Raw genomic sequence first — 23,132 nt, 5'->3', positions numbered from 1 at the left:
CAGAAGCCCCTTCCTGCCTACATGGGAATGGTACCTGGCAATGGGAAACTAAGAAAAAGGAATGGGAGAAAATGCAAACTAACTTAACATGAAAAATCTGAAAGACAGCTTCTGTCTAAAGGTCAATGTGGTCAAATGATTTCATTTATTACCTTTTTAAAGGGGGATCTAAGCCACCGTCAAAGTCAGACCTTTCATTACATTGTCCCTCTTTCTTTCACTTATGGGTTTGTTTTATTTAATAATGCCTTCCAAGCTCAGAAATGAAGAAATGAGGTACTGAAGGGTTGTCACCGATAAAACAATATGTGAGTCCTGCCTTCAGTACAGTACGGAAAGAGAATTGGAAGGAAATTTGTAGGGGACAGAAACTCTGTTAATTACTTTAAAACAAAGTGGTTTCTGGGCCTAGTTTACTTGCTTCTACCCTGTTAGAATAAATATCTGGCTCCTCTCACCAATTATTTAGGATATCTTTCAGAAGCTAAATATAATTTGCAAACATAATGGCCCAGAACTTCGGGTCTCCACGGGTGAGTACGCACGGGGTACTCACCCGTAGGCCCAATGGAAGTGCCAGTTTCCTGCATGCACTGCGCATGCGCGGGAAACTGGCACTTCCGTTCCTCTGAACGAAGAGGTTCAGAGGTCGAACGTGTGCGTGGGGGAGGCTGCGCGTGCGCATCAAACTTAGTTTTTTTTTACAGGTTTCTCTGGGAATGTAAGCCTGCAGAATTTAGAAATATAAAAAGCAGCCGTAAGGCCTGCTTTTTACAAGGTAAGTGGTGAATTAATTAAAATTAAAACATTTTTTCCACAGGTTTATTATTTTTAAATACTTTAAAGCAAGGTAAGTTTATTTTTAGCCCCCGTTAGAATATAAAATTATTTTTTTCAAAAATTAAAATTAAAATAGTTATTTCATGTAATTTATAGTTTATTTAAAAAATGTGATTAAAAAAAAAAAATTTGAAGGTTTAGTGCTATTTTGGGGCCGTAGTATTTATAAGTCTTGACAGCACAGACTTATGAATGGAGCATTCCCTGCTCCGATTGGCTGCCCATGGCCCACGTGATCCTAGGGGACGCATCGAACTAACTGCGCCCCTGGGATACGCAAGCACTACGTGCCAGCAGCTGGACCAGGCCCCGGATCGGAATTCCACGGGGCCCTACAGCTCAACGGCCGGTGCGCAAGGTAAGTGCAGATCGGGGGCTTGCACCTGCGGGAAGCCCACGACCCGAATTTCTGGGAATTCTGGGACTACAAATACAAAAAGTACTCATCTATAAATATAATATCAAAGACATTTAGGTTGTGTCTTGGTGACCTTATTGAAGTTTATTTAAACAGGCATTAATCTAAAATTTAAGTAATGTTTCACTTTATAAGTTAATTTTCGGTGTAACAGGTTTCAATTATCAACTGCTTACATATGAATATCTTAGTATTTTACATAATTGCATAAGCTATTGGCATAAATTAAGAATTAAAAAAGGTCTATGATAGATCCTAGAGGCTCAATTATTTATTAGAACATACTTGAGTTCCTGTTAGACAGGAAGAAATTTATTGGATTACTGACTCTGTTATTGCATATCTTTGGAGGCCACCTGCTAAATAATTGTAATTAATCAAACCAAGACCCATTAATTTACTCCTATTCATACTTCGACACCATTTATCTGCAAGCTTATTTGTTGAGTATTGCAATCTTCATCACAATAAAGCAATTCATTAGGAAAAGACAAAATATTGCTGAAAAGACTTGCATGTTGCAATATAATACCATAGGAAGAACTGAAACTGAGCATTGATTATTGTCTCATTAATTACTGATATTTTACAAAGTAGCAAAATGAGTTTGCTTCCATGTATCTGTTACTGATAAATATATAAGTGCAAGGCTAGAAAAAATCTCAGATAGTATTACTTTTAGTGCGAGTTAATCCCATTTGAGCCTGTGGATATAGACACTGGTAGTTTTGTTGGTTGCTCAGTAGAAGGTTCAGCACTCACGGATAAAAAGGGAAATAAGCTTTGTTCTGATAGATTTGGTCACATAATTTAAAGGATCTACCGCGGTCACAGGAATATTTTGGAGAAATTCTAAATTAATGTGGACTAGAGTAACTTAGATAGCCCTGATTTTAACCTAACCAACCTGGAGGGAATGGGACAAAGATACAAGTGTCAGCCGTGGCTCAGTGGCAGCACACTCACCTCTGAGCCAAAAGATTGTGGGTTCAAGTCCCACCCTAGAAACCTGAAAACAAAAATATACTCTGACACTCCAGTACAATACTGAGGACGTGCTACACTGTCAGAGGTACAATGTTTTAAAGATAGGAGCAGGAGTAGGCCATTCAGCCCCTCGAGCCTGCTCTGCCATTCAATGCGATCATGGATGATCATCCAAATTCAGTACCCTGTCCCTGCTTTCTCCCCATATCACTTGATCCCCTTAGCCTTAAGAAATATATCTAACTCCTTCTTGAATATATTTAATGAATTGGCCTCAACTGTCTTCTGTGGTAGAGAATTCCACAGGTTCACCACTCTCTGGGTGAAGAAATTCCTCCTCATCTCAGTCCTAAATGGCTTACCCCTTATGTTTAGACTGTGATCCCTGGTTCTGGACTCCCCCGCCATCGGGAACGTCTAGTCCTGTTAGAATATTATAAGTTTCAATGAGATCCCCTCTCATTCTTCTAAACTCTAGTGAATATAAGCCTAATTGACCCAATCTCTCTTCATACGTCATTCCTGCCATCCCAGGTATCAGTCTGGTGAATCTTCGCTGCACTCCCTCCATGGCAAGAACATCCTTCCTCAGATAAGGCGACCAAAACTGCACACAATACTCAAGGTGTGGTCTCACCAAGGTCCTGTACAATTGCAGCAAGACATCCTTGCTCCTGTACTCGAAACCTCTCGCTATGACGGCCAGCATACCATTTGCCTTCTTAACAGCCTGCTGCACCTGCATGCTTACCTTCAGTGACTGGTGCACAAGGACACCCAGGTCTCCTTGCACTTCCCCTTTTCCCAATCTATTGCCGTTCAGATAATAATCTGCCTTCCTGTCTTTGCCACCAAAGTGGATAACCTCGCATTTATCCACATTATACTGCATCTGCTATGCATCTGCCCAATCGCCCAACTGTTATATCCGTGTATCTTAATGTTGTGTCCTTCAATAATCAGACAACAGACTGCAGGGAACAATCAACAGGTGTTTACTGAATGAGGGTTCAAACTGCAACTAACTGTACAGATCACTACTCAGGGTTTATATACAGGTGTGGTCACTGCTGGTACTACAGGATACAGGAGCTGTAAAAAGTAGTTCTCCCCCTTAAAGGTACATACATTACAATTCCGCCCCTTTTAGATTAACAGTACCATAACACTCATTTAACAATTAAATATCAAACTAATTACAATTAACACTTTTAACATGCAACATTAACTGAAAATAGTCTATTTATAAATTCAGTCTTTGGGGAGGCTTCCTGATTCTTTCTGGATAACGCCTTTCCCGAGTGTCTCACTCTTGGTGCGGAGGCGATTCTAACACCCTGTCGTCAGTTGATTCATCAGCTTCCAATGCTATTGTTTCTGAGGTAGATGCGACCTGTACGTCGGGTTCCTCACCAGGTACGTGTGGCCGAGACATGGGGTTGACTCGTTCCTGTGACTCTAGGATCTGGTCAGCATGGCGTCTCACAATGTTCTCCCCAACATCCACTGTGTACATTAGTGGCCCCTGCCGTGTGCGTATCATTCCTGGTTGCCATTTCTCTGTTCGGTAGTTGCGGGCCAAGACTGGTTGCCCTACATTGAAGCTCCTTGTCGGCTTCTCATTGATGTGCTGGAATTGCTTACTCTCGACATCTCTTCGTACATTTGGTCTGAGCAAATCCAGACAAGATCTCAACCTTCGGTTAAAGAACATCATGGCCGGGGCCTGGTTGGTGACTGCATGTGTCGCATTTCTGTAGGCTAACAGGAAATTGTCCACCTTATGCTGCAGTGGAATGTCGTCATCGCACATGGCCTTTACTGCTTTTTTAAAGGTTTGTACGAACCTCTCAGCCAATCCATTTGTGGCTGGATGATACGGGGCGGATGTGTAATGCCTTACCCCATTCCTTTTCATAAATCTTCGAAACTCTTCGGGCACAAACTGTGGTCCGTTATCAGAGCAAATCTGCTCTGGCAAGCCGTTCCTGGCAAAAATGGTCCGTAGGACTGCAATAGTTTTCTCCGTGGTGGTGGAGGACATTTTGATCACCTCAGGCCATTTCGAGTGCGCATCCACGGCTATTAAAAACATTGAGTCCATGAATGGACCAGCAAAATCAATATGCACCCGTTGCCATGGAGATGAGGGCCACTCCCATGGGTGTAGAGGGTCATGTGGTGGTGCATTTTGGACCTTCTGGCATCCTGAGCAGCTCTTTGTCAGGTCCTCGATTTGCTGATCGATCCCCGGCCACCACACATAAGCCCTAGCAAGGCTTTTCATTTTCACCCCTCCCAGATGACCTTCGTGAAGCTCATTGAGCACTCTCTCCCTTAACTTGGGCGGAATTACCACTCGGGATCCACACATCAAGGTCCCCTGGCATACTGACAGCTGTTCTCTTCTGGATGAGAATGCTGGCAACAGTGAGTCGCCATGTGCTGGCCATCCCTTCACCGTCAAATCATATACCCGAAACAGTGTCGGGTCATTTCGGGTCTCCTTCTCTATACCAGCGTTAGTTACTGGCAAGCATTCAATTATAGTCGAATGAAATATTTCAACAGGATCCACTGCTGGTGCTTCCTCCGCAGTAGGCAGTGGCAGGCGTGATAGCCCATCAGCGTTTCCATGCTGTTTTGTGCCCTTATACTCGATTTCATATTGGTGCGCCCCTAGAAAAAGGGACCATCTTTGTAGCCATTGCGCAGTCATCACCGGATTGCCCTTCGTTGGATTAAAGATGGAGACAAGTGGTTGGTGGTCAGTCAGCAAGGTGAACTTCTGCCCGTGCAGATAGTGATTGAACTTTTTCACTCCCCACACTAGGCTGAGGGCCTCCCTGTCAATCTGGGCGTAGTTACGCTCGGCTGAGGTTAGTGACTGAGAGGCAAAGGCTACTGGCCTCTCTGAGCCATCCGGGAATTTGTGCGACAGCACCGCTCCAATGTCATAGGGTGATGCATCACACGCCAACCGAATTGGTAGTGCTGGGTTGAAATGAGCCAACACCTCTTTTGATGTGATCAATGCTTTGCTCTTCTGGAAAGCTCGTTTACATTTGTCACTCCACTTCCATGGTACCCCCGTTTGCAGTAGGGTGTTCAGTGGGTGTAGTACGGTAGACAAATTCGGCAAGAACTTATGGTAGTAGTTCACCAGCCCGAGGAACGACCTCAGTTGTGACACATTTTCCGGTGCTGGAGCCTTGACTACTGCCTCAATCTTTTCAGGGGACTTATGTAACCCCTCTTTATCAATAACGTGGCCACAATACGAGATCTGCTTCTGGAAAAACTCGCATTTGTGGCGATTAGCTCGGAGCCCATATTCCTTCAATCTAGTGAGCACCTGCTCCAGGTTGGCGAGGTGATTACTGTCATTTTTGCCCGTGACCAGGATGTCGTCCAAATAACACTGGGTCCCTGGAATCCCTTGCAGGACTTGTTCCATTGCCCTTTGCCAAATAGCCGGAGATGATGCTACCCTGAACACCAGCCGATTGTATTGGTAGAGACCTTTATGAGTGTTGATCGTGAGGTATTGTTTCGAGGCTTCTTCTACCTCCATTTGCAAGTATGCCTGGGCTAGATCAATTTTGGTGAAGCGTTTACCTCCAGATAGCGAGGCGAAAATATCTTCAATCCGCGGAAGCGGATATTGTACAGTGTGAAGGACTGGGTTCACTGTCACCTTAAAGTCCCCACAGATGCAACCCTTCTTTGGTTCCCCAGGCATATTACTCAACGACCTCTTCATTACAGGAACGATGGGTGTAGCCCACTCACTCCAGTCCACTTTGGACAGTACTCCTGAACATTTCAAACCTTCCAGCTCTGCTTCGACGGCTGGGCGGATCGCATAAGGTACCGGTCTGGCCTTAAAAAACTTTGGGCTTGCATTTCCCTCTATTTTGATCATCGCTGTTATGCCTTTTAGTGTTCCGAGTCCCTGCTGGAACACTTCTTGTGCATCAGTTAGCATTTTTGACAGTCGTCCAGGTGTGACGTCGTCATCCTTTTTGGTATCTACAGTCAGTGCTTGTATGGAATGCCAATCTAGCTGTATCTTCTGGATCCATTCACATCCTAGTAGTGGTGGTCCTCCATCTGGCAATACATATAGGTCCATTTTTGGTGTTTCCTTGCCGTTATATATAATGTTCACCCTTATTTTTCCTTTGGGGTAGACTTTTTGCCCCGTGTACGTCTTCAAGACAATCTTTGTATCTCTCAAGGGTATATGTGAGAATAGCCGCTTGTAGTCCCTTTGGTTTATGACTGTTAGGGCTGATCCTGTGTCCAATTCCATTTTCACTTGGACTCCTGCTATCTTGAGCATGACCCAGATAGTTTGGTGATCCTCCGTTTTGATCACATTATGTAGTTTCAGACAACCCAGCTCCTTGCTTCCGGAGTCTGTATCACTCTTCTGTTCGTCTGAACTACTCTCCGTCACCTTATGTACCTTCTTGTACTTCTCCTGTGGAGATTTCTTGCTGCTGGTTTTCTTTCCCGACCTGCAGACTCTTACTATGTGTCCTACTTTTCCACACTGTCTGCACACTTTGTCCTTGAACCAGCAATCATTATGGTCGTGTGTTGTTCTGCTGCAGCGATAGCACTTCACTGTTCCGTATGACATTTCATTTGTGCCATATTCTTGCGGTCTCCGTTGTATCTCTGCAGCGCCCCGTGCTGCTGCTTCATGTGATACTGCAATGCTGAAAGTCTTGTCCAGCGTAAGATCCTTTTCTGATAGAAGCTGTTTCTGGGTTCCTTCACTTTGAAGCCCACACACAAACTTGTCCCTTAAAGTATCTGCTAGTCCCGTTCCAAACTGGCAGTGTTTCGATAGCTTGTGCAGTTCTGTTAAATACTCAGCATTACTTTCATCTTTATGCTGGTTCCTTTTGTGAAACTTAAATCTTTCTGCTATCAGCAGCGGTATAGGGTTTAAGTGGTCCTGTAGGATTGACACTATGTTTTCAAAATCCTTTTCTACTGGCTTCTCTGGGGTTACTAGGTTTCGTAGTAAGCCATACGTTTTTGCACCCATTGAATTCAACAATACCAGCGCTTTCTTGTTATCTGGCACTACATTCGCCTTGCAGTATACTTCTATGCGTTCGACATATGTCGTCCAATCTTCGACTTCATTGTCGAACGCTGTGATACTGCCACTCTTCGGCATTTTTGGGTGTGGTTAGACTGGCTTAAAATGGCGTCTCCCGCGCTTTCCTTTCTTCCCCGCTGTGGCTTAAAATGGCATCTCCCGCGCTTTCCTTTCTTCCATGCTGCGGCTTAAAATGGCGTCTCCCGCGCTGCTGCCAACGCCGCTCTCGGCGGTCCTCGTGGCAAATGGCGATGCCCTGTGGGTTTCGTATGCTGCTCCTGCGCTGCTGTCAATGCCGCTCTCTGCGGTCCTCGTGGCAATGGCAGCGCCTCGCGTTTTCCTGCGTGCCTCTCTCCCCCGTTGACGCTGCTCGGCCCTTGAACACTGGCTGCGCTCTGCTCTCTCTCGTCTCTTTCCCTGTTGACGCCACTCGGTCCTGAACACCGGCTGCGCCCTGTGCGCTCTGGCCCTCTCTCTCTCCCCCGTCGACGCTGCTCGGCCTTTTTCTGTGCCGCTCGGTCGGCTCTAGCCGCTGCTGTCCGAGAAGGGCCTGCGCAGCACCTGTTGCCAGCCCGTTTCGCTGGACCACCGTGACTGGAAAGCCAAGCCTGGCTCTCGACAGCCTCCCCTGCGATGCTCAAATCTCCGCTGGATGACTGGGCGGTTGCCCGTGGTCGACACCCATGCTTCTGGACTCGACCTCCTTCCACTGTTCTCCAGGAGCGAATCCCTGGGAGGTGATGCAGAGTTGCAGGTAGGTTCGAATCTGCGTCGTCGCCAATGTTATATCCGTGTATCTTAATGGTGTGTCCTTCAATAATCAGACAACAGACTGCAGGGAACGATCAACAGGTGTTTACTGAATGAGGGTTCAAACTGCAACTAACTGTACAGATCACTACTCAGGGTTTATATACAGGTGTGGTCACTGCCGGTACTACAGGATACAGGAGCTGTAAAAAGTTCTCCCCCTTAAAGGTACATACATTACACCAACCTGTCCAAATCGTACTGGAGTTTCTCTGCATCCTCCTCACAGCACACACGCCCACTCAGCTTTGTATCATCTGCAAACTTGGGGATATTATATCTAGTTCCCTCGTCTAGATCATTAATATATATTGTGACTAACTGGGGTCCTAGCACCGATCCCTGCTGTACCCCACTAGTCACTGCCTTCCACTCGGAAAAAGACTTGTTTATTCCAACTCTTTGCTTCCTGTCTGCCAACCAGTTTTCTACCCAAGTCAGTAGCTTACCCCCAATCCCATGTGCTTTAACTTTGCATGCTAGTCTTTTATGCGGGACCTTATCGAAAGCCTTCTGAAAGTCCAAATACACCACATCCACTGGTTCTCCCTTATCTATTCTACCAGTTACATCCTCAAAAAATTCCAGTAGATTAGTCATGCATGATTTACCTTTTGTAAATCCATGTTGACTTTGTCCGATCCTGTCACTGTTTTCCAAGTGCTCTGCCATTACATCTTTTATAATGATCTCTAGCATTTTCCCCACTACCGATGTCAGGCTTACCAGTTTATAATTGCCCGTTTTTTCTCTACCACCTTTTTTAAATAGTGGGGTTACATTAGCTACCCTCCAATCCATGGGAACTGTTCTAGAGTCTATAGAATTTTGGAAGATGACCAGCAATGCATCTACTATTTCTAGGGCCACTTCCTTAAGTACGCTAGGATATAGATTTTCAGGTTTTGGATGAGGCGTTAAAATATCTTCTCTCTTGGGTGGATGTGAAAGATTCTATGGCACTATTTCAAAGAAAAGCAGGGTGTCACTGGTGCCCTGGCCAGTATATATATCCCTCAATCAACATCACTAAATGATCAACATCTGGTCATTTTCACATTGGTGTTTATGGGAGCTTGTTATTTGCAAATTGGCTGCCATGTTTCCTACATTACAACAGTGATTACACTTCAAATAGTACTTCATTGGCTGTAAAACACTTTGGGATGTCCTGAAGTGTGAAAGGCGCTATAAAAAAATGTTTTTTTTTCTATTTAGTGTGGGTTCGGGTCTGATGCCAGTTTTACATCCCACCTGATTTTACTCTCCGTTGACTTCAGGAAATCGGAAGGAGTGTAAAATGGGCTTCCAACCCAAACATGCCCCAATACCGCTGGACGGGTTAAGTTAAAATCGTGGCTAGATAGCCTGCTGTCCCTGAGATAAAGTATGGTTATGTCTTATTTCCTTTTTTACAGTTTATCTTTTTAGACAGTAAACACCGCACCTCAGCCTCCCTAAATAATATAATGATATATGGGGCAATGGCACTTTATCCAAATGGAGCTCCTTAAGTTTAAAAGGGGTAGAAACTTTACGGTAAAGGGGGGTAATTTTCAACTTCACCATCTGGGTGGTGTGTGGCAAAGTGGGTCGCCCACCAATTATTAAACTTGTCCAATTTCCATCCAATTGATTTCAATGTGATCAAAATCAGATCCGTTCTATAATCTCCAATACATTATTGCCCGGGTGGTGAAATTGATAATTACCACCACCCTCCCCACCCCTCGCCACCCCCCATCCCAAGTACTTTTAACCTTCCATGTTATTAATTTCCTATCTTTGTTAAATAACCCTTAGTTGCAGGGGCACCTTCATAAAGCTCAGAAGACAAGGAGGTAGATTTTAATTGTAAGGTTTCTGATTGGTGGAGCACACTGACCGGTTGCCCAATAGTATCAATGGATGGCCCGATGCATTTTGAGGGATGGGCCTCATTACCATATGGTTAGTGGGCACCACCGTTTTACGGAAGCTACTGCCCTGTTTCCGCCCAGTGGCACCAGTGAAAATCTCCCTCAAGTATTTTATCACAAAAGAAGTAGACACATTCTGCTAATATCAGGTTGGGCAGGGTGGGGAATCCTCACAGGATGTACTCACTAGCCACCACTGATTGGCAATTCACTTTTATGAATACTTGTCTCTTTTAACTAAGGATCATTCAACAAAGATCAAAATAATGACATGGAGCACACAAGGAGGTAAGTACCTTTCAATTATTTCACCAGTCCTTCTAAGTGGGTGCTTACAGACTGTTGTGGCTACCAGAATAAGAAATAGATTTAAGGAGGAATTAGAGATAAAAGTTTGTAATGCAATAGATGAAGTTAAGTACTTTATCGGCTAAGGGAAAGGCAGTGGATGCCGAACAGGAGGGGAAAGCTGGGCAGGCCACAAAGGGATAGTCAAAGACAAGGGTTGTGAGAAGACTTCCAATAACAGGGAGTTAGCAAGGCACAGGGAGTTCCAGAGAGTGACATAGTGCTGCTACAATCAACTTTCTCTTTAGGTTAAATTTTTGACTGTAAGTACATACTTAAAATGCCATCAGGAAGATTAATTAAGAACAAGTGTTGTCATAAAATAAAAGCACATGACACATACTTGTAAACACAGTGGCAAACGATGTGCCTTAGCCAGAGCACTGAAAGATGTAAAATATCCCCACAAGTGAAACTGACCAGTGCTGAAACTGCAAGTGATCTATGATCAGCTCGTGACCAAAGATATTTATAATAGTTTTCTGCTGGCTAGTACATATTCTATTTGTAACTGCCTAGGAAAGTCACTGTATTGCTGTGTCATCAAGCATTCTGGAATTTTTATTTTTATTTTCAATGGCACTATTTTCTCTAGATAAGTGTTACCAATAATATTACCTTCTCCTTTTTGTAAGTTTTTAGAATTATCAAACTTTTTCAGTTTTAGATATCTCGTTTACACCATCTCTCAAAAGGACATATCAGCTTCAAAGGACCATTACTCAACACATGGGACACTTGTCCAAAGCTTACCTCCCAGCGCACAAGCTCATTTTTAATAATCTCATTTACATGGGAGAAACAAGGTTCAAAACAGATGTTTTTACACTTACTGAGAACAATTATTTACTGCTTTATGGTGCAGTTATACTAACTCTTGCATGTAGATAGGAAGTGGTTTCAGACGTACATCAATGATAAGCAATACTACAGCTCAGAAATCTGGTCAGAAACCTGCTTCTTGGCCATACTAAAGCCAAGAGATTTGGCTTCACAATGGTTGTAATATATTTGCACTCTGGTGCAAAAGCAAATTTAAAAAGTTCTTTGGTGGCCCACTTAATGTTAGAAGAAAGCTGGAACTCCTCACTGGACTTTTCTAACATTAAACTTTCAGCAGTCAGCAAGTGGAGCTTTGGATAGGGGTGCAGACTTGCATGCACACAGCTCTTTTGTCACTGGGAAGAGTATGCTGAACAGCTGGCAGCATAACTTGGGACTGCTGGCTGTGCATGGCACTCTACAGATAGATAAGCAATGGCAAACATTTAAAGAAATAATTAATAATTCACAATGAATATACATTCCCTTAAGGAATAAATCCCCCACGGGAAACGTGGTCCAACCGTGGCTAACAAGAGATCTCGGGGGCGATTTGGCCAGCCCTGGGGAGGCGGGTATGGAGGCTAGACTGCCGGAAAAATGGCAGAATCTGGGAGCGGGTACCCATCCCGCCTCCATGCCATCTTCCTAGTAGGCGGGTACCCGACCCGCGCCGGGTTCCATCTCCTTGAGGCGGGAAGGGGATTAGTGCCAATTAACTGCCTGTTAACAGGTAGTTAACAGGCAGTTTTTTGGCTAATCCCTATTTTGAGACCTAAAGTGTGGGCTTCCCGATGGCTCTGAACCTCGCCAGGGTCAGCAAGGCAAGCCGTGGGTCTGCAGGGATCGGGGGGGCCGAAATGTCCGGTGTGCAGGTGAGTGATGAGTGCATATGTGGAGAGGTAAGTGTGTGAGGTGAGTCTAAGTGTTTTAATAAGATTAATTACCTTTGCTTCTTCCTCCAGGCTTCATCCATTTAGGCTGCGGAGCTGCCTCATCTCACCGGCAGAGAAAGCAGAATGGCCGCTGCATTCTTAAATGTAGCAGCCTTCTGCTTTCTGCTCAGGAAAGCTTTCTAAGTGAGTCTTGAGTAAAGGACTCAACTTAGAAGACAGATTGTCAGTGTTTGACAGCTTCACAGAGCTTTCAAACGATAACAATTCATCTGTCAAAATATCTTGACAGATGAAACGTCATCTGTCACTGGCTTTCCCTTAATTGGCCGGTTAAGCCCACTGGGCGGGCTTAACAAGGCCAATCAAGAGAAAATAGCGTGGGTTGGCCAGACGTCGATGGAGGTGGGACTAAAACCCGACAAGCAGCAGTCCCGCCTCCATCACGTTCCCATTGATAAAATCACCCCCCTTAAAGATAGTATCAAATTAAAGGAAGAGGCTTATAATGTTCCCCAAAAAAGTAGTAAGCCTGAGGATTGAGAGGATTTTAGAATTCAGCAAAGGATGTCCAAGAAATTGATAATAGAATATAAGAATAAACTAGCAAGAAACATAAACACAGATTGTAAAAGCTTCTATAGGTATGTATAAAGGAAGAGATTAGCGAAAGTAAATGTAGGTCCCTTATGGGCAGAGACAGGAGAGATTATAATGGGGAATAAGGAAATGGCAGAGACGTTAAACAAATACCATATGTCTTCACGGTAGAAGATACAAAAAACATTCCAGAAATAGTGGGAAACCGAACTTAAAGAAATGAGTATTATTAAAGAAATAGTACTAGAGAAATTAATGGGACTAAAAGCTGACAAATCCCCTGGACCTGATGGCCTACATCCTAGGGTTTTAAAAGAGATGGTGACAGAGATAATGGATGCATTGGTTTTGATCTTTCCGAATTCCATAGATTTTAGAATGGTCCCCCTGGATTCGAACTTCGCAAACGTAACCACGCTATTCAAGAAAGGAGGAAGTGAGAAAACAGGGACCTATAGGCCAATTAGCCTGACATCAGTAGTAGGGAAAATGCTGGAATCCATTATTAGAGGTGTGGTAACATGGCACTTAGAACATCATAATATGATTGGGTAGAGTCAACATGGATTTATGAAAGGGAAATCGTATTTGACAAATCTATTAGAGTTTTTTTAAGTTGTAACTAACATGGTAGATAAAGGAGAACCAGTGGATGTAATGTATTTGGATTTTCAAAAAGCATTCAGTAAGGAGCCACACAAGAGGTTATTACACAAAATTAGGGCTCATGGGATTAGGGGTAATATATTAGCATTGGTTGAGGATTGGTTAACGGACAGAAAACAGAGAGTAGGAATAAATGGGTAATTTTTGGGTTGGCAGGCTGTAACTAGTGGGGTACTGCAAGGTTCAGTACCCCACCATTGCCTCAGCTATTTACAATCTATATCAATGACTTAGATGAGGGGACTGATTGGAAAGTATCCAAGTTTGCTGATGATACAAAGCTAGGTGGGAAAGTGAGCTGTGAGGAGGATGCAGAGAGGCTGAGAAGGGATATAGACAGGTTAAGTGAGTGGGCAAGAACATGGCAGATGGAATATAATGTGGAGAAATGTGAAGTATCCACTTTGGTAGGAAAAATAGAAAAGCAGAATATTTTTAAAAGCTGAGAGACTGGGAAATGTTGGTATTGAGAGGGACCTGGGTGTCCTTGTACATGAATCACAGAAAGTTAACATGCAGATACAGCAAGCAAATAGGAAAGCAAATAGTATGTTAGCCTTTATTACAAAGGGATTGGAGTATAAGAGTAAAGGGGGGAGAAATTCGGTTGTTAGCGCCACCGATTAATGCCTAAAGAGGCCAAGAAGTGGGGCGCTAGCCAATTTCCGGGTGGGCGCAAGGCGCCTAGCGCCTCGCCCCATATTGAGCATGCATTTAGCGCCGGCGCTAAATCTTAGCGCCCGCTCATGGGCGCAGGCTGATTATGACGTCATTTGAGTGTGCAACGCCTTTTGGGCGCCCCGGACCGGAAATTCAGTGGTGCCCCCCTCCGTAGCGCCTGGCACTAATAGTGACAGCTTACCTGGACCTTACCAAGTCGCTCTCGGGCTGGAGGAGCGTTATTTAAAGGGGACTGGTGTGGTTTAAAAGCGGCAGCCATTTTTGGAGCACAACTTCCTCGAGAGCTACAAAGAGTTGCTGAGCTGCACACTGAGAGCCATTTGACCACTGAGCCAGCGCAGGCAGATGATCTTCAGCCTTCTGACCATCACCTTGCTGTTGGTGAGCCTTGACAATGGGGAACCTTCCTGTGGGCACTTATTATGGGGGCTGCATTGGAGGGGAACGTCCTGCTGCTGAATCATCTGGAAAGGGCACTGAGACACTGGGAGAGGGGGGCGGGCATGGCCAGACGGAGGAGGGCCAACAGACGTCGCCACAGCAGACCTTACGCTGGCAGGGTTTTCCGACAGCAGTTTTCCTACATGAACATGCCGGAGGAGCAGTGTGTCAGAAGGCTGCAATTTAGAAAGGAGGTGGTGACTGAGCTGTGCCAGCTGCTTCAGCCAGATCTGCAGCCTCAGATAAGGTGCAGGACATCTCTGTCGGTGGCTGAGAAGATGCCTGCTGGCCTGAACTTCTACGTGAGCAGCTCTTCTCAGGCTGCGCATCAGAGGCTGATCAGAAGTAGCTTCTAGGCCCCTCTCATGGAATGCTTGCTGCCATTCCAAGAACAGGAATGGAACCGGTCTGATACCCCCAAGCCTGTGAAGGGCAAGATGCATGTAAATAGCAGGCATGGCCATTGTAAATGAAGAAAGTGTTTCATTAAACAAAATGTGGTTCCTTCAAACATGAGAAAGCTATGGCAACAGAAAGCAAAACTAATACACTGACACATAACTGACTCTCACACCTGGGAGACTGTCCAAAACATAAATCACATTCCGACCATCTTCCTTGGCCTTGATTCCACTGCGCCAACCAAAGCATCCAATGCCCCATCAGTGAGTCGTTCCGCCCTCTGCCTCACCCTTTCCATGTCTTGCTAGGCTGGTGCGCCACAGGTAGGCTCCCACCGCTTTGAAGGCCTACAAGGCAGTGGGAGTGTCTGGTGATGCCAATTGACCTGCCCCTTTAAGAGCTGGTCGGCGCCACTGTATCTCAGGGAAAGTGATTATTGACAGCACCTTCGCTGCGCCCCGCCGCGGCGAAATTGGGTTGCGCCGCCGGGTTAGCGCCTTAAGAGTAGCGTGTAGCGCCTGATTTAGCACCGCAATCACCTTTAGGGGCGCTGCAACCCAATATCGCGCCAGGTGGCGCTAAATCGCAACTGGCGCTAGGCTTTGCGCTTCGCCAGAACTAGCGCCCCAAACGGGGCTATACCCAATTTCTCCCCCAAGAAGTTTTACTGTAATTATATAGAGTCTTGGTGAGACCACACCTGGAGTACAGTGTACAGTTTTGGTCTCCTTACCTAAGGAAAGATATACTTGCCTTAGAAGGAGTGCAAGGAAGATTCACTAGACTGATTCCTGGGATGAGGGGATTGTCCTATGAGGAGAGATTAAGTAGACTGGGCCTATGTTCTCTAGAGTTTAGATGAATGAGAGATGATATCATTGAAACATATAAAATTCTTAAGGGATTTGACAGGGTAGATGCTGAGAGGATGGCTGGGGAGTCTAGAACCAGGGGTCACAGTCTCAGCATAAGGGGTTGGCCATTTAGGACTGAGATGAGGAGAAATTTCTTCACTCAAAGGGTTGTGAATCTTTGAAATTCTCTATCCTAGAGGGCTGTGGATGCTCAGTTGTTGAGTATATTCAAGACAGAGATTGACAGATTTTTGGATACTTAGGGAATCAAGGGCGGGAAAGTGGAGTTGAGGTAGAAGATCAGCCATTATCTCATTGAATGGCAGAGCAGGCTTGAAGGACCGAATAGCCTACTCCTGCTCCTATTTCTTATGTTCTTATGTACAGGTTTTGGTCTGAGTATAACAGCATCTTTAGAGAGATTGTTTGAAATTTGTTTCTACTGTGTAGATAAATAAAAATAAACCAATACCTGAAGCTAGAAAATTGGAGGAACGTTCTTTGTATTACACAGTATCTATTAAGAGCATGCAATTTCCTTTAAGATATTCAACACAATATTTTTATTTGAACATTTAAAAATTATGGAAAATATTCCCATAAGGATGGTAGTACCTCGATATTTGTAGCAACAGTAAACATTAGCACCTGACATTCTTCTTTCCAGTTCATACTCTGGGACTTTCCAATGTTCATCAAAGGGACTATCATCAAAAGGATCACACTTTGCCTTTCGAGTGAGGAATTGAATGCACAATTCTGAGAATGTGTGCTTGGGATCACTTAGCAATAAGAAACATTAACATCAATTAAAAGGCAGTACAATCATAATCTATTGCATAAACATTAGAGTAGTATTGTGAGAGCACCACTCTGCCTGATTAGGACACTATAATTTGGTTCAGAGCTCAGATTTTGTTGCTTCAGGTGGCAACTTTACCACGGAGGTGCTACTCCATTAGAGGCTTTAAACAAAACCTTTCTTGCGGTGCAACAGTAACAAACTGTGGTACAGAAGAATTAGTAGCAAGGTCAGAAAGTAGGTTGGCTAATCATTGCAAAGTCATATCCTTGACTCCATTATTAAATTATGAATTTCTTTGGCCACTAAAATCCGCAGTTATGCTGGGAAAGCACCCACTGGTGCTCTCCAGCATTGATCCTGCCGGAGTTTGTGTAATCAGAGAAAGGGCATCTAATTTGCATATGGAATGGGAGTGCCCACGCAGCTGAGGATGCACCTCCAGTGTCCACTTGCCCCATTTAGCTGGAACCCCAATGTTTTCCCACCACTGGGGACAGGTTGCCCAGACCACCCCCATCCCGCAAAGAACTCAATTACCTCCCTGTGTAAAGGGGGTCAATCAAGAAATTAAAAAATCTTCCATGTTTCAGGTGTCCCAGGCTGCTTGCGTTGGGACCCACATCCACCCATCTGGAGAAGGGCAGTTCTGATCTCACTGGGCCTATCATCCTCCAAGATAATGTCCTGAGTGAGGCAGTGAGGTGGGAACTCACAAATCGGGAGTCTCTACCCCAGGCTCCACTCTTGATGACATTTGCCTTGTGGGCAGAGGTTCCACCCCCTGAAAAATCCTTAAATTGACAAGAGACCTGATGCCACTGGATCCCTGCCATTCCAGCGGGTTCTGACAGTCTCTCACTGGAGTAATGGCAGATTCCTAGAGGAACCTCTGAGGAAATTCAGCATCGTCATCTCTTTCTGTTAATTTTTCCAAGCTCTCTTCCTGCATTCCCAAAGGTATTGATTCTTTGATGTAGTATGGCTCCACAGGCACTGGGTACCCTTAGTATCTCACCATAAACACCCATTGTTTCTATGTGAACCTAAAGAACAAAAACTTGCATTTACATAGCGTATTTAACATTACAACACGCTCAAGGCGCTTGACAAGAGCGTTATCAATAAAAATGCTGACACCGAGCCATAGAATGGGAAAGGTAGCATAGTGAGTATGTTACTGGACCAGTAATCCAGAGGCCTGGGCTAATGATTCAGAGACATGAGTTCAAATCCCACCATGGCAGCTGGGGAATTTAAATTCAGTTAATTAAATAAATCTGGAATAAAAAGCTAGTTCTGGTGACCATGAAACTATTGGATTGTTGTAAAAACCCATCGAGTTCACTAATGCCCTTTAGGGAAGGAAATTTGCCGTCCTTACCTGGTCTGGCCTATATGTGACTCCAGATCCACAACATTAACAGCCCTCTGAAATGGCCTAGCAAGCCATTCAGCTATGAAAAACAATAATAAGAATAAAACTGGACGGACCACCTGGCATCGACCTCGGCACCGGCTTTGGACACGACAATGGCTCACCCAGCCCAGTCGACCCTGCAAAGTCCTTCTCACTAACATCTGGCGACTTGTGCAAAAATTGGGAGAGCTATCCCACAGACTAGTCAAGCAACATAGTCATACTCACAGAATCAGACCTTTCAGCCAATGTCCTAGACTCCTCCATCACCATCCCTAGGTATGTCCTGTCCCACCAGCAGGACAGACCCACCAGAGGTGGCAGCACAGTGGTATGCAGTTGGGAGGGAGTGTCCCCGGAAGTCCTCAACATTGGCTACGGACCCCATGAAGTCTTATGGCTTCAGGCCAAGCATGGGCAAGGAAACCTACTGCTGATTACCACTTACTGCCGTCCCTCAGCTGATGAATCAGTGCTCCTCCATGTTGAACACCACTTGGAAGAAGCATTGAGGGTATCAAGGGCACAGAATGTGCACTGGGTAGGGGACTTCAATGTTCATCACCAAGAGTGGCTCAGAAGCACCACTACTGACCAAGCTGCCGAGTCCTGAAGGACATATCTGTAAGACTGGGCCTGCGGCAGGTGGTGAAAGAACCAACATGAGGGAAAAACCTACTTGACCTCATCCTCACCAATCTACCTGTCGCAGATGCATCTGTCCATTGGTAGCAGTGACCATCGCACAGCCCTTGTGGAGATGAAGTCCTGTCTTCACACTGAGGACACCCTCCATCGTGTTGTGTGGCACTACCACCGGGCTAAATGGGATAGATTCAGATCAGCTCTAACAGCTCAAAACTGGGCATCCATGAGGCGCTTTGGACCAACAGCAGCAGAATTGTATTCCACCACAATCTGTAACCTCATGGCCTGGCATATCCCTCACTCTACCATTACCATCAAGCCAGGGGGCCAACCCTTGTTCAATGAGGAGTGCAGAAAAGCATGCCAGGAGCAGCACCAGGCATTCCTAAAAATGAGGTGCCAACCTGGGAAAGCTGCAACACAGGACTACATGCATGCTAAACAGGGATAAGCGATCCCACAATCAATAAATTAGATTAAAGCTCTGCAGTCCTGCCACATCCAGTCGTGAATGGTGGTGGACAATTAAACAACTAACGGGAGGAGGAGGCTCCATGAATATCCCCATCCTCAACGAGCCCAGCCCGCGAGTGCAAAAGACAAGGCTGTAGCGTTTGCAACCATCTCAGCAAAACGTGCCGAGTGGATGATCCATATCGGCCTCCTCCTGAGGTCCCCACCATCACAGAAGCCAGTCTTCAGCCAATTCGATTCACTCCACGTGATATCAAGAAACAGCTGAGTGCACTGGATACAGCAAAGGCTATGGGCCCCAAATGCATCCCGGCTGTCGTGTTGATGACTTGTGCTCTAGAACTAGCCGTGCCTCTAGCCTAGCTGTTCCATTACAGCTACAACATTGGCATCTACCCAACAATTTGGAAAACTGCCCAGGTCCTGTCCTCACAAAGCAGAACAAATCCAATCCGGCCAATTACCGCCCTATCAGTCGACTCTCAATCATCAGCAAAGTAATGGAAGGTGTCATCGACAGTGCTATCAAGTGGCACTTACTCACCAATAACCTGCTCACCGATGCTCAGTTTGGGTTTCGCCAGGACCATTCTGCTCCAGATCTCATTACAGCCTTGGTCCAAACATGGACAAAAAAGCTGAATTCCAGAGGTGAGGTGAGAGTGACTGCCCTTGACATTAAGGCAGCATTTGACCGAGTGTGGCATCAAGGAGCCCTAGTAAAATTAAAGTCAATGGGAATCGGGGGGAAAACTCTCCACTGGCTGGAGTCATACCTAGCACAAAGGAAGATGATTGTGGTTGTCGGAGATCAATCATCTCAGCCGCAGGACATCGCTGCAGGGGTTCCTCAGTGTCCTAGACCCAACCATCTTCAGCTGCTTTATCAATGATTTCTCTCCATCATAAGGTCAGAAGTGGGGATATTTGCTGATGATTACACAGTGTTCAGTTCCATTCACAACTCCTCAGATACTGAAGCAGTCCTTGCCTGCATGCAGGAAGACCTGGATGACATTCAGGCTTGGGCTGATAGGTGGCAGGTAACATTCGCGCTACACAAGCCCCAGGCAATGACTATCTCCAACAAGCGACCCTTGACATTCAATGGCATTACCATCGCCAAATGCCCCATCATCAACATCCTGAGGGTCACCATTGACCAGAAACTTAACTGAACCAGCCACACAAATACTGTGGCAACAAGAGCTGGTCAGAGGCTGGGTATTCCATGGCGAGTGACTCACTTTCTGACTCCCCAAAGTCCTTCCACCATCTACAAGGCACAAGTAAGGAGTGTGATGGAATATTTTCCACTTGCCTAGATGAGTGCAGCTCCAACAACACTCAAGAAGCTTGTCACCATCCAAGACAAAGTAGCCCGCTTGATTGGTAGTGTGTACCTTCTACAAGATGCACTGGGCCAAGACTTCTTTGACAGCACCTCTGAAACTCACGGCCTCTTACTACGTAGAAAGACAAGGGCAGCAGGCGCATGGGAACACCATCATCTGCAATTTGTCCTCCAAGTTATACACCATCCTGACTTGGAAATATATTGCTGTTCCTTCATCGTTGCTGGGTCAAAATCCTGGAACTCGCTCCCTAATAGCACTATGGGACTTCTTCACCACACAGACTGCAGCAATTCAAGAACGTGGCTCACCACCACCTTCTAAAGGGCAATTAGGGATGGGTAATAAATGCTTTCCTTGCCAGTGTTGCCCACATACCAGGAACGAATTAAAAAAAAGAAGCTATCAGGACTGATGACCAAAAGCTTGGTCAAAGAGGTAGGTTTTAAGGAGCATCATAAAGGAGGAGAGTGAGGTGGAGAGGTTTAGGGAGGGAATTCCAAAGCTTGGAGCCTTGACAGATGAAAGTACGGTCGCCAATGGTGGAACGATTAAAATCGGAGAAATGCAAGATGCCAGAATTAGAAGGGCCTGAATAAACAGTGAATGTTGGCAGTATATTTCACCACAGTAGTATCACAGCTCAGCCTGACCCTCTCTCAAATGGCATCTGCACATGCAAATTAGGATCTTTGCCATATTCTCTTCATACATTGGCTAGTGAATTAGGAGTTACCTGGTAAATTAAACACCAGCACTTCCACAAATCTTTTTTTGACCATGGTGTCAGTTTAGGAATGTAGGATTCCAGTAAGGTTCCATTGCAACGCTGTCCATTTATATACAACTTTGATTAATCACCATTGTCTTGACAAGAAGGGAATATTATAGGGAAATCGAAGATTGTGAGGCAGATTTCAATAACAATACTTTTTGACACAAGATACAGAGCTACGATCATAAAATTTATCCAGATTCATGTAAGTCGTCCAACGCGTATAGCAGGTAAATCACATTAACGTGCCCGCTATAAGCAGTGAGGACTGTACCGTAAAATTGCAATAGGAGTCCTACAGCAGCGTAGGACCCCAACTTGCATATTTAAATAGCCCCTGCCCAAAACAGGCAGGTATGCTGTTTACCCTTTACAGGTCTGTCCTAAAATTGCATCAGGGAAGCATTGGATGTCCAAGGGGCACCCAAGGTAGTGCGTGATTTTCAATGGCCGTTGCCCATTTTTTCTGGTGACAAACGGGTGGACGGCTGCTTGAAAATTGCCCCCATGGAATGCACTTCCGGATAGAGTACTGGCTATGGAAACCTTGGAATCATTTAAGAATCAATTGGCTGCTGTAATTGGCAGGGGGGGGGTGGCAGATCTACTAAGATGGGCCAAATAGCCTTCCTCATCCATTATCAAATTGTGATCCTGTAAACTGGTGACAAAATCCTGGAATGTGCAACTTTCAAAATATGATTTTGTTGGCAGTGATGAAAACTAGCCCCTAATCACAACACACCTGCAATGATGACCCTTCTATTCTCCTCAGCTACTTAACTGGTATAAAGTTTTGTCAATTCAATTGAAAAATGTGCCAAGCAGATTTTTGGTGAAGTTCTTAAATATGCAAAGGAGGCACAATGCATGGCACATGGGCTTTGGAGGAGCTGCCTGGAGGTGCAGCAGAAGTTGCTTAATTTAAAGGTGAGCATAAAGTTAAAGCATAAATAGTACTGTAAGGCAGGAATATCTCGTCACCTGGAATCTTGCACAGACGTTCTGCTGGAAAGTTACAGGTATATAAATATATTTAACTTTAAAGGTTGAGCGGTGGTGGATTAGGCACCCGATTTTCTTTCCCCGACTTACCGCGGCAATGTGAGGGAGGGCAACCCACTGGAAAGTTTTCGAACCCTCTATTAAATTCAAAATTCAATTCAATTTTAACCTCTGGGCAGTACCGGATTGATTGCCCATTTCAAATACTACCGGCCTGCCTGATTTTCTTTTGAAGACTTATTGCGGCAATGTGAGGGTGTACCTCTGGAAAGTTCCAGATTTTTAAAAATTCATTTATGGGATGTGGGCGTCACTGGCAAGGCCAGCATTTATTGCCCATCCCTAATTGCCCTTGAGAAGGTGGTGGTGAGCCACCTTCTTGAACTGCTGTAGTCCGTGTGCTGTTGGGGAGGGAGTTCCAGGATTTTGACCCAGCGATGATGAAGGATCGACGATATACTTCCAAGTCAGGATGGTGTGTGACTTGGAGGGGAACTTGGGGGTGATGGTGTTCCCCTGTGCCTGCTGCCCTTGTCCTTCTAGGTGGAAGAGGTCGCCTTGGTGAGACCGCACCTTGAGTATTGTGTGCAGTTTTGGTCGCCTTATCTGAGGAAGAACGTTCTTGCCATGGAGGGAGTGCAGCAAAAATTCACCAGGCTGACGTATGAGGAGAGATTGTGTCGATTGGGCTTATACTCACTGGAGTTTAGAAGATTGAGAGGGGATCTCATCGAAACCTATAAAATTCTGTCAGGCCTGGACAGACTAGATGCAGGAAGGATGTTTCCGATGGCCGGGGAGTCCAGAACCAGGGGTCATAGTTTAAGGATAAGGGGTGAGCCATTTAGGACTG

At 45.2% G+C, this 23,132-nt stretch overlaps 1 protein-coding gene across 2 annotated transcripts in view; it reads right to left on the bottom strand.

The window, feature by feature from the left end:
* Positions 1 to 23,132, bottom strand: part of LOC147121402 (uncharacterized) — a 260,350-nt gene that overhangs the window by 214,494 nt on the left and 22,724 nt on the right. For both annotated transcript variants that reach the window (XM_085981621.1, XM_085981622.1), the window contains exon 5: positions 16,416 to 16,582. In XM_085981621.1, coding sequence (XP_085837747.1) covers positions 16,416 to 16,582 — 167 coding nt within the window. The remainder of the gene's footprint in view (positions 1 to 16,415; positions 16,583 to 23,132) is intronic.

Source organism: Somniosus microcephalus, chromosome 3 (assembly GCF_052327205.1).
Source record: "Somniosus microcephalus isolate GS21.2 chromosome 3, FLI_Smic_1.0, whole genome shotgun sequence".
Lineage (NCBI taxonomy): Eukaryota > Metazoa > Chordata > Chondrichthyes > Squaliformes > Somniosidae > Somniosus > Somniosus microcephalus.
This window is presented reverse-complemented; position numbering and strand designations above follow the sequence as displayed.